We start from the raw sequence: 12,285 nt of genomic DNA, 5'->3' as shown, positions 1-12,285 counted from the left end.
TGTCCTTCATAATTCATGTAATGAAGACTTGCAATTTGTCCTCATTAGTAAGACAAGTCCCCATCTCACACACACACACACACACACACACACACACACACACACACACAACACACACACACACACACACACACACACACACACACACACACACACACACACAGAGGGTGTATATCTTGTTATAATAGCGCAGCTCCTCGTTCAGTCAGTGTGACGTGTTCTCTTCGCCTCCATCCATCAACTTCAAACTGGAACATGTTCACGGAACAGCGACGTCGACGTGGCCGACATGCGTGTCACTGAAGATGTGCACGTGTGTGTGTGCTGAAGGATGAGACTGACAACGCAGCTAATCCAGAGGAAACCCAGAACCGTCTCAAACCTGTCGCACCGACACCGGAAGTTGCTCGAGCAGCAGCAGGGTGCCGTCGCTTAAGAGAACGTGTGAGGAGGATGTTTTTATTTGTGGCAGCAGACGGTGTTTGTGGGATTGATTCTAAATAAACCACCGGGCTCGTGTTCATCATCATAAAGAAACATTGGTGAGTCGTGAGATGATAAATTCGACAGTAATACAGTGAAAATGATGCAGGTTTTTAAAGCTGCTGTGCCTGGTTTCCGTTTTCCTGGCGGTTCTGTCGTCCTCAGGCTGAATCATCGTGGGACTTGTGGGAAAAAAGCTTCTGAGTTTGATGAATATGAATCAATATGAAAATATTTCCTGCTTTTCTTAGTGTAACAACTGAGCTTTTACCACCGAGTGGAACAAAAGAGTTTCTCTATGGCTGCGCTCTACCCTCGTTTCCCTTGGAACGTTAAAACCGTTGGACTTTCACACGACACAGATGTTTTTTAAATGAAACAGATGTTTTTAGATACAACAGAACTGTGTGTGTGTGTGTGTGTGTGTGTGTGTGTGTGTGTGTGTGTGTGTGTGTGTGTGTGTGTGTGTGTGTGTGGTGTGTGTGTGTGTGTGTGTGTGTGTGTGTGAGTGAGTGAGCGAGGGGGAAGGAGAAGTGCTCTGAAGGTGGGATCTGAAATGTAATGTCGTCTTTTCATCGTGTGACATTACGTCAGCGTTCGCCCTGAACGGCTCCACGAGTGACACTTATTAACAGGAAGTGGTGTTTTCTGAGTAATTTATCATCTTTCGCTGATGAGAACATTTAATGAAGTGAAGTGTTTTACTTCTAAGGAGTCGACTTAATGAACCAAGAGCAGATGAATAAAGTACAGAATCCTTTCAGGTGACAACACATGAAACCTTTAGAAGCTTGGATCCTCAAATAGAGTTTGTTCTCCTAGTGAATGAACTTAATGAGAAATGATTAATTAAGACTTTAAGTTGTCAGGTCGTCCCTCCTTCCACCCGTCCCACTCTCATGACCACGATATCTCAGGTAAGGTGCTGACAGCTCCCCTTGTCTTTTCCAGGTGAACATGCCGGAGCTGGCCTTGCTGCGCTTCGTGGTTTTAGACGACGACTACATCGGAGACGACTTCATCGGCCAGTACAGCGTCGCCTTCGAGTGCCTTCAGCCCGGCTACCGCAACGTGCCCCTGCTGGGCCTGGTGGGCGACCCCTTACCCCACACCAGCCTGTTTGTCCACGTGGCCGTCACCAACCGGCGAGGAGGCGGCAAGGCCCAGAGACGGGGTCTGTCGGTGAGGAGGGTGGGCCGGCGGGGGAAGGAGTACGTCACGCTGAGGCACACGAGCATCAAGGTGGTGGACGAGACTTTCAAAACCGTCGGCACCGCCCTGAAGGAGGCGGCGGAGCTGCGGGACGATGCTCAGGTGAGACGGGAAACTGGTTGAAGCTGTTCAGCCTTAATCTGCACAAACATATTCTACACCTGAATAAACTGGGAGCTTCTGGTTTCACTTTGTACTGTGACCAGTCAGGTTTGAGCAGCTTCGGTTGCCCGCAGGTAAAAGAGCAGAGGAGGCAGAACACATGGAACAAAGTACATCGAGCTTTAGCTTTTTCTTTTATCTGCAAGTTGCTGTTAATAGAGATGAGCCAAGATGTCGTCTGGACCTAAAACACCCACAGGAAGTATCACTGTTGGTGTTTAATTCTAAGTAATTATATTGTATTATTTCCCCCCCCTGCGTCATTTATATAACAGCTTTAGTTACCAATGATTTTTCGACATTACAAGATTTGCAGCTCAGCTCATTAGATTAGCTGATTAATTGATGAGAGAAAATTGATTGGATTTTGGTTTTTCATGCAGAAATACATCACGCCATGGATCCAGTTTTTCAAATGTCAGGATCGCCAATACATTTTTTAATCATTTGAAAACATGTCCTGATACCTTCATACTGTTACGTATGAACTCCATCGTATTGTCTGTAAATCGACCGTCTACACAAACAGTGGAATCCACACAGATTAATCCCCGTTCTCCTCACGCAGCCTCACTGTGTCGCCGACACTGGATAATCCACAGACCTCCTTCTTAACACGTCTCATTTGGGAAATATTTATATATATATTTTATTTGAAAGAAATGAAAAGTGTTTACTGTGAGGATTTGGGATTATCCAAAGTAACCAGGACATCATTCCCTGGAAAGAGATGATCACAGGGTTTATTTATTTCCCACTGTCAGTGCTTGAGCAGGAAAAACACACATTCAGAAATCTCCAAACCAACTGAAATAACCCCGGAGATGAGTGACACCATGTCCGTCCGTTATTTATTGATGAACTGACCCTTCAAGATTCAGCAAAGTAAAACCAATAACACTCTCAGGATCAGGTGTCTCCGAGCTTCTGTATTTTTAGGCCGCGCTGGTACGATGTCCGGTTTTGACTCCGGTGAATCGGAGTAGCTTTCATGACGGTGCTGAAATCAGACTCTGCTTAAGACGTCTGTGTAGGATGAAGAAGGAGGAGGAGGAAGAGGAGGAGGAGGAGGAAGAGGAGGAGGAGGATAATAAAGCATCTATAAATACCAGCAGAAAATAGACCCCGGTCACACGGCACCCACCATCTTAATGAATATAAACATCTACGAGCAGGTGATTAGAAGAGAATCGTTCTGTGGTTCGTTTATAGAGAAACACTGCGTAGCCACAAGTATGTGGACACCCTGTCCTGTTTTAGAGACGTTTCCCATGTGTCCAACCTTGAACTGGAACCGAACAACATCAGTGCACGAGCTCACTTCTCAGAAGGAACCTGGAGGCTGTTAAAGCTGCAGGTTACAATGAACCGTTTGACATATTTAGAAATATGTATATTCACGTTCTGGATGAGCAAGATCGCTGTTATGTCCGTGTGTGTAAAGTAGAGAGATTAGCTTAGCTTAGCATAAAGACTGGAAGCAGGGGCAAACTGCTAGCCTGGCTCTCTCCCAAATGGTCATGAGATTATTTCCAAGTACAAAAACAGTCTTAAAATCAGATGTTTTTTAAACTATGAGTATTTCCTGGTGATATTGTGTGCTTGGGTCTACTACAGCCCTTCAAGCACAGCATACTGGGTACTTTATGTGGAGGTGGGTCGATAACCAAGAATCCACTCACTGGAAAAACCTAAATATTCCATCACGCTGATGCAGAAATCATGTCCTTCCTCTATTTTCCTTAGATTCTCCTGCTCGTTCATCTGCAACCGTTTCTACGGTGGTTGAATATCGACTTCAGTAGAAAACCGTACAGCAGAAATCTGTCAGGAGATAAATCCCTGTCGTCTCGTGTATCATCCTGTAAAAGTCCCCCCCCCAATCAGAGACACACACACGCACACACAAACAAACATACACACCCACACACACACACAAACAAACATACACACCCACACACACACACACAAACAAACATACATACACACACACACACACGCCCACACACACACACACACAAACATACACACACTCTCCTTCGCAGACACACTATTCGTTCATTCACAAATTAATCTGCCTGCTTGAATCTCATTGTCCTTCCCCTCCGACGTGAACTCTCTCCTTCTCCCTCTCTGAGTCCAGCTGTATGCTCATCTGCCAAAGTCACTTAATATTCATCATGCTGAATGTCTGTTATACACACCCACACACACACACACACACACACACACACACACACACACACACACACACACAGGTGGGCTAATGGTTTGTCCAGTTGGGGCTCTGCCATGTGGCAAATAGCATCGGCGGTGGTTTCTCTATTCAAGTGCTAAAATGAATCTTTACCTTCATTATGAAATGACCCAGTTTTTTTTTTATCATTTCAGCAGAGTAACAACACACGACTCTTATTATTCAGATGTGTGAACCAACCCAGTTTTGCGTCTCGACACCTGCTGCAGCTGAAAAACCCTCCAAATGTTAACGTTCCAGATTAATAACATATCGTCTTCTCTCTTTTGCCAAATGCGCTTAAACTCAGGCTGATTTCACTGGATTGAAATGACGGCCATATTGATTTTATTCACGAGAGGGGCAGCAGATGACAGAGGAAAGAGGGTGCACGTGTGTGTGTGTGTGTGTGTGTGTGTGGGGGGGGGGGGGGGGGTCACCCTTTCTGACCTTTCCCAGATTAGTTTTACAGCCGTAACTGTTCATCTGATCTAATTCTATTCCCCCTCTTCTTTCTCTCTCTCTGTTTTTTTTTTCGCTTTCACATGTTTCCAGAGCACAACGGCCAGTTTCAAAGAGCAGTGTGGGCTCCCCACGGTGGCCAAGCTCAAGCAGTGCATCCAGAGCCTGGCCACCAGGCTGCAGAGCCCCGAGGGCCCCCTGGGGGCCACCATGGTGCTGAGGGAGGGCTACCCCTGTCTGGAGCCACTGGCCAACCTGTCGGAGCCGACACGCAAACTGCTCACCGCCTACGACACGGTCAGTGAGACGCACAAACCTCCTCACACTCTATTGTCTCACCTTTTTGTTTCAGAGCCAACAGATTTTTCTAGGATGCACAACAAACTGCTCTGACTCGTAGATCTCCGTCTCTTAAATGTGTCTGATGTTCATGAAGATCCATTTGTTATTCAATGGAAATTGGTGAGAAATGTATTTCCTGGTGATCCGGTTATTTTTACTGGTAAAACTTGCTCCAGTTTAATTAACTATAACACCAATTATACAGATTTAATAATGTAATAATTACATTTTTATAATCATATGTGAACTATCACAAGGTCAACTAAGGTGACAGAGAACAGATCATCTCAGCAATAAGAGCAAAGTTGTAAAAAGTATCAGGTAAGAAAAAGGGAGTCAAAAAATAAAATAAAATATAGATACAAAAAATGAAATAAAGAAAAGATAAATAAAGTAAATGTTTAATTCATTCTCCCTGTTCTTATATAAATGCTTTCACTTCTTCCTCTTCTGCTCATTTGTTCAGTTTCTTGATAAACCGGATGTTTGAGTTTCAGCTTGGTCACGAATTCTCTGCATCATTAAGCTTCTCGAAGTTCAGGATTTTGTTTTCTGACACCGAGCTCTGCAGGACTGAGTGAGCACACGCGCCCACGTGAAATTACAGTGAACATTAAATATGCAGAAAGACACTCCGAGGTGACGTGCATGAAACAGTCACCCACACTCCTCAAGCACAAACACAACCACAGACACACACAGACACACACCCTCACTGCCAGCTGCGTCTCCTCCCACTCCATCTCCTCTTGCATCAGACCAGGGTGAATCTCTCCCACCTGTTTCAGCGCTCGGTGACGACACCTACACACACACACACACACACACACACACACGCCTCGCTACAGTGTGCCCCCCCCATCCCCCCCCACCCCCCCACCCCCCAGCCATCACATTGTGTTCATGCATGTCAGCAGATACGATGATGTTCGAGTGTGAACCCGGCAAATGTGAGCCCAGCAGGTCAGTGTCATGATGCCACAGTTGGTCTCCAGTCGTACATCACAGCTCTTCAGGCTTTCTGGGCACGCACACAAACACACACACACACACACACACACACACACACACACGCACACACACACACACACACACGCACGCACACACGCACACACACACACACACACACGCACAGCTTAGTCATCGCACACTCGTCATCCTCCTCCCTCTGCTGCCCTGTGGCCGGAGTTCTGTCCTCTTCCCTCTTCCTCCCGTTATTTTTCAAAACAAACTTGGAGCCTGACTGATCCAAACTTGTCATTAAACATCTTCAGCCACACAGAAATAATCCTTAAATCCCCACAATCCCAATTAATTTCACCTAAATGCAAATTTTGATGCCACGACTTGGGACTTCTTGTTCTGTCCTGTTTGGTTTGTTACCCTGAGACTCTGTGTCATGTCCTGTCCCCATCAAAATCCAGGATTTATTCTCCTCAGCTTCTCTTATTCTAAACGCCCCGGAGCCAATCAGCTGCAGGATCTGATGTTGTCCTCCAATCACCCGCTCACCCTGGCACAGACCTAATTGCTTGTGCACGCACGACATACAACACGTCTTCAGTCTGTGTTGGTTCGTTACTGTGAGACTCAACAGCTGAAGAGCGAAGCATCGTAGAAACTCACACGTCAGCTTCTCTGTGCGGAGCCGAGCATCTGAACCCTGGTGAATTATTCACAACACTTTACGTGAACTCACCTTTTGGTTTCACCCTCAAGTTAAGTGGCTCTGAAAATCTGGTTCTGAACGTCCAGGTTTCCTGATCCATGTCCTAAACGTTAAGTTGGGGATTGTCCATAGAAGTGAATGATTGTGTGTGTGTATGTCCAGATGCATGCTGGGAAATCCTCCCGCCACTTTGAAGCCTGTAGAATAATATTTTAAAAGTTAAACCCAAACTGTCTCTGTGTGTGTCTGCAGATGATAGCTGCTCAGAAACAGCTGATCGAGAACGCAGACGCCGTCCAGGAGAGGATCGCCCAGGTGCAGAGAGAAGGTACAGTGCCCCGCCCACAGAGAGAGAGAGAGAGGGGGGGGGGGGAGATGAACAACCGGACGATCACTGACGTTTACTGAGTGAAATCACTTCTGATGAGCGCTCATGAATAAAACAGCCTCAGTACAGGTCTGACATCAAACGGCTCCACGTAATGAGGGCGACTCCTCGGAGGAGAACGAGTCCGTCAGTGAACAACGTGAAGTGGAGACTCCCGATGCTCCCATGCTTCTGTTCCTATGGATTTAGGATTAGGAAAAGAAACCACTCTCATTTTTCTACTTTTTGTTAATAAGGATCTTTTGAGACACAAATTGAAATATCGTTTTTCACTTGTAACAGGCTGCAACGTCTGTGTGACAGTAATAATCTGCCTGTTCCACAGTGTGTAGGTGTAAAGCAGCAGCGTCCCTGCAGAATAACCAGTGTGTCCTCTCCTCCGTCTCGCCGCCTCACACAACTCCTGACCTTTAGCTCACAAGGCAAATGTCAGGAGGGATGGAACTTTTACTTCTGTGTAAATATGTAAATCCGGTATCTGACAGCGCCGCCCGTGCCCCCAGACGCTTTGTGTTAGTCACAAATATAATTCACGCGAATCGCGGAATCGGTTTGACAGTTCGCATTGTATTTCGCATACATTTGCATTATTGACGCCCGCCCACCACTGCAGCTGACGCACAGACTCCTGGTTGTGTCTCGCAGGCATGGACTTCCACGAGGACCTGTCCCGGCTCGGGGAGAAGGACGGACTGAAGGGACGGAAGCTGTGCAAAGCTGTGGAGAGTTTCACCTGGAACATCACTGTCCTCAAGGTAGTGAGAAGCAAAAAGTGGTATTATGGTAATGTGGTGTGGTGTCATGGTAATTCAGACTCACTCTGGAATGAAGCTTCATCAGGATTCATAAAAACTAACAATTAAATTCATGTTTGAGGATCGTTTCTTCTGTGTTTTCCTATAAAAAAGAAAAGTCTATTCTCTTGATATTGTTCATGTTAATCTGCAGCTTTCATTACAAATACAACAAAGACAAAACAAACCCGTTTTGTGGTTCAGATAAAGTTAAACCTGTTTAAACTGTTTTAATTCCTCATCAGAGCAATAACAACAATTCAAAACTGTGATAATAATGATAATAATAGTTTTATTTGTATAGAACTTTACACTTTAATACAAGTAACAAGTTCTTTACAACAAAACATATAAAACTCTATTGGACAGAATTATAAAATGAAATGAATGATGCAGCTTTAAATCAGCGGCTGGAGCTTTGTGCAGTAGTTCAGGGCGTCTGCCACATTCCAGGAGTAATACTAATAATAAGTAATAATAAGTGCTGAATATCCTGCTGCATATAACATGTGTTCCTGTGCTGCAGGGTCAGAGCGATCTGCTACGAGGAGCCAAGGTGGATTCCCTGGACGCTCTGCGGCAGTTGGCTCTGGCCTGCGAAGCCTGCGGCCTCGCCTCCTCCTCCTCCACCAACTCCTCATCCTCCACCTTCTCCGCAGCCGAGTTACACTACTCCTCCCACTCCCTGTCGGGCCGCCGCAGCAGCACGCATGGAAACGGACGCATTTGACCCGCCTCCCTGCCCCCGGGTCCAGCACGCTGCCAAAGATGGAGGGAGGGTGAAGAGAGTAAATACAGAGGATGTGAGAAAGACAGAGAAATAGCAGAGCGGAGGAGGTGGAGGCCCCAGAGGAGGAATCTCTTTCCCCAGTGTGTAGACTTGCCTAGAACAGTTTATCTGTTAAAGCCTTAACGTGAGTTCATCCATTTATCACTGACGGTCCAGCCTGAGGAGAAGCTTCTCGTGAATGTCCTGAATCAGAGGTGGAAGAGCAGACGTGGCTCCTCGACCCCTCCGACGGCTCCTGCTTGACTCTCTGAAAGACTCGTAGAAATCATAGACACCTGGATAGTGACAATGGCGCTGTGGTAGAGCGGGTGTTTACAGACCTGTCGGTGTTTTAGACGTAGAGAATGTGGAGCTGACAGATTGTGATCCAGCCTCAGCAGATCAGTCCTGGGGGAAGATATCATGACCTCTGTGTGTGGGCCATTACACAACTGGTTGTATTGAGGGATAGAAGTAAAGATGAAGAGTTGTAGTATTATAATACTACAAATGAATACTCTCAAAAGTTTTTAGATTTAACTGCAGTCGATGCAACTGAACCTTTATCTGTAGCTTCATGTGAAAAATGTCCTTCTACATCTAAAGGGGTAAAGAAGAAGCTTTAAATTAATGTAAGATTGACATGAATGACTGCTAAAGATGATTGACAGTTATTAACAACAACTGGATTGGCTGGACACGCCTCCTGGTGGCCGGTTTTTAAGTCTCCAAACACTTTCTCTGTTACTGAAAAAAAAAACAGTTACTAATGATATTTGAGAGTTTGGAGACATAACGTGAAATTAATCAAATTATTTGTCTGATTTTTCTAATTAATTGCTTCTCTTCTCTTGGTAAATATTTCATTTTCATAACAAAGACTGAGCTCCTGAGCAGTTTTCTGTCTGAGGCCAGTTGCTCCGATACAGATGAATTGTGTAGTGTGTTGATTAAGCAGTGGACACACACACACAGACACACACACACACACAGGTCGCTGGTGTCTCCCCTCTGAACGCCTCCGTCACGTTCACTCGACGAGGGCCCGGCTGTAACGCGAGGAACGAGGTGTGGTGGATCCGACCTGTGCGGTAACTGGAGAAGTCCTAGTGTGGATACTGTAGTACTACTACGTGTGTGTGGATAGACAGTAACCTCCTCGTGTGGGTCGCTGTGTGTTCGTGTGTAGAAGCGACAGATGCCCGCAGCGTTGATGAAGTTTAAGATGTAGCAATAATAATAGTTGTTGAGTTATGAAAGTGTCTTAACTTTCTGTTTCACTCACTGAATGATTGAAAACAACATTACTAACTGGTGTCAGCAGGTGCTACTGATCACGGCTCGTCGTTGTGCGTACCCGTCAGTGACGTTGGCGTTCCTCGAAGCCTTTTGAGTGTAACCGTGTGTTTCTTCTTAGAGAAAACACCTGATTCTCGTTCTTTTAACCGAGCTTTTGTACGTTCTCTTGTATCTTGTAATGCTGCGTTTGAACCAAACTTGACTAAAGTAATGCTAACACACAGGACTAAGCTAACGGGATTAGAAATACCTCCTTCAGTACTGTCACACGTCGATACCCTCACTCCTCCAGTGATTCTCATGCCTCGGTTCTTTAGATTCAATGTCTCGGAAATGCTAAATTATCTTTAAAATATATAAGGTTGGAAATCAGAAAGTAAACATTTTGTGTTTTTGAAAATTGGATTAAAGATTTTGTGCACATCAGGGAAAATCTCGAAACAACTGATTTGGTCAAATCTATTTCCTCCTAATCTGCTGCAGGTGATGACGCTGAAGCTGATTTCAGACTTGAACTGAAGTCCAGACATTTGTTCAGAACTTTTCCAGAGGGGCTGAGAATGTCCGAGTCAGTTGCGGAACTTTTCCTGCAGCCCCGTTGGTAAAAACGTGTGAGCGAGTCCACGTGAGAATACAGCAGGAGAATGTCGGGACGGGTTTGTCGTTTTGTCTGGACACGCAACGGACGTGAGAAAACTAAGATCCCGGGATGATAAACAGGAGCCGAACCCGTGGAAGACTCAAACTAAGACCAGGAGATTCCAGAGCTTTTTGGTGAAGCGGGCCGACGCCGGTGTGGATGAGCTGTAAACCAAACCACTCCGCCCCTCGCATGAATGTTCCCCACAATTTCCTGTTGTTGTGAACGAGTCTGACCCGAACAATCTCCTGCTGCGTTCTTCACATGTGAAACACAAACGGGATCTGGACCTATTTGTGAGTTCATGTCTGAAAACAGCTTGGAGCATTTGAAGAAAGCAAAGTGCAGCAGCTGAGAAGAAGAAGACACGCTGAATGTTTACTCCGGCCAATCAGAGACGGGGTCGAGCTAAAGGTCGTCACAGCTCAGAGACACTGAGGTTTAACTGAAGTGCTTATTCAGAACTGTTCTGAGGGACAAACCCATATTCTCATCCAGTGTTTTGTTGACCTTCACTCATCCGTGTGATCCTCCATCTCCTCCTGTAAAACCATTAACCTCCTTCATGCCTCCACTTCTCTGCTTCCTGTTGTTCCTGCTGCTCCTCCTCCGGAGGCTCCAGGTGGGGAGCGACTGAGCCGATGCACTGAGTCACTCACAGCCAGAGGAGGAAGTTGACCTAATAACATTTCCAAGCCAGCGATTCTCTCTGTGTGTGTGTGTGAGAGAGAGAGATAGATAGAAAGAGAGAGAGAGAGAGAGACTGAGACACTTCTAAAAGCAGAAGACATGTTGTGGAGAGAGCAAAGGTTGAAGGGTAGCAGAGGAAGAGGAGGAGGAGGAGGAGGAGGAGGAGGAGGAAGGGGCTGATGTTGGATTAACGTTTGGTTGCATGGTTGCACACCTGCAGAGCCTCATAATTGGCTGTGAGCAACAGACAGAGCGACAGCACCTGCTGTTTTGGTCTATTAATATCGCTCTGACTCACTGGAGGCTTCGGGATGTGTGTATGTGCTGGTGTGCTCATGTCTGTCATGATACCACGGTGCCCCAATTCCTGGCCCGGTGATGCAAACTGGTTCTCCTGCTTTCACAGTCACTGCCAAAACTACCACGCCACGTTTCCTCCTGAACACACTGACGAAGAGCTGCGCTGATGCAGAGCTGCACTGACGAAGAGCTGCACTGCAGAGCTGCACTGCCTCCGACAGGCTCGCTGGAGGAGCTGAACACGACCGATTTGTGAGGATCATAAGAAGCTTCCTCTCTCAGAGATCTGTTTACCTGCAGGTCTCTGATCTCTGTGCATTAATGATGCAGCAGCTCCAGGAAAACAAACCACAGTATTATCTTCCTGTGTTCCGGTTTACACGCCTGCTGACATGAAAATACAACTGGGTCAGAGAGCGGGATTCACTTTACCTGAGGACATGTGGGTCACAGGGTTCGGAGGTGATCGTGGACAGTGGAGGGCTCAGGTTTCAGTAATTAGCTCCTTTCTAGTTAAGTTTAACCTCATTCTCACAGATACAGTGGAACTTAGCTGAGCTATTTCCATCAAGATCCCTGAATTATTCCCTGAGCTACAGTGGAAATGTCACAAAACGCCCCAGGACATTAAAGAAAGAGACAGAAAAGAATCCTGGATCTGCCCTTTGTCAGAATCTGCACCAAAAAGTTAATGAGATGTTGTCTCAACCTTTAGGATGGACAGAAACATAAGTCCTCCTGGTGTTGGTAATAATTCATCAGGCATTAACTATAGACTGTAGATACAGAATCTTTATTTACAGTTATGTGAACTGTTTGGATGGAATGTCTCTTTGCAT

At 46.0% G+C, this 12,285-nt stretch overlaps 1 protein-coding gene across 2 annotated transcripts in view; it reads left to right on the top strand.

Moving 5' to 3' along the window:
- plcl1 (phospholipase C like 1) overlaps positions 1 to 9,811 on the top strand; it is a 65,298-nt gene extending 55,487 nt beyond the window's left edge. The window contains exons 8-12 of one of the 2 annotated variants that reach the window (XM_034574186.1): positions 1,435 to 1,797; positions 4,649 to 4,852; positions 6,819 to 6,894; positions 7,600 to 7,709; positions 8,275 to 9,811. In XM_034574186.1, the coding sequence (XP_034430077.1) occupies positions 1,435 to 1,797; positions 4,649 to 4,852; positions 6,819 to 6,894; positions 7,600 to 7,709; positions 8,275 to 8,478 (957 nt within the window). In that variant the 3' untranslated portion in view covers positions 8,479 to 9,811. Of the gene's footprint in view, positions 1 to 1,434; positions 1,798 to 4,648; positions 4,884 to 4,916; positions 5,109 to 6,818; positions 6,895 to 7,599; positions 7,710 to 8,274 lie in introns of those variants that run through there. The other variant, XM_034574187.1, reaches the window with a different exon arrangement.
- The last annotated feature ends 2,474 nt before the right edge of the window (positions 9,812 to 12,285 follow it).

Source organism: Hippoglossus hippoglossus, chromosome 21 (genome assembly GCF_009819705.1).
Source record: "Hippoglossus hippoglossus isolate fHipHip1 chromosome 21, fHipHip1.pri, whole genome shotgun sequence".
NCBI classification, from domain to species: Eukaryota; Metazoa; Chordata; class Actinopteri; order Pleuronectiformes; family Pleuronectidae; genus Hippoglossus; species Hippoglossus hippoglossus.
Note: the sequence above shows the minus strand (reverse complement) of the source record. Positions and strands in the feature narration are given on the sequence as shown.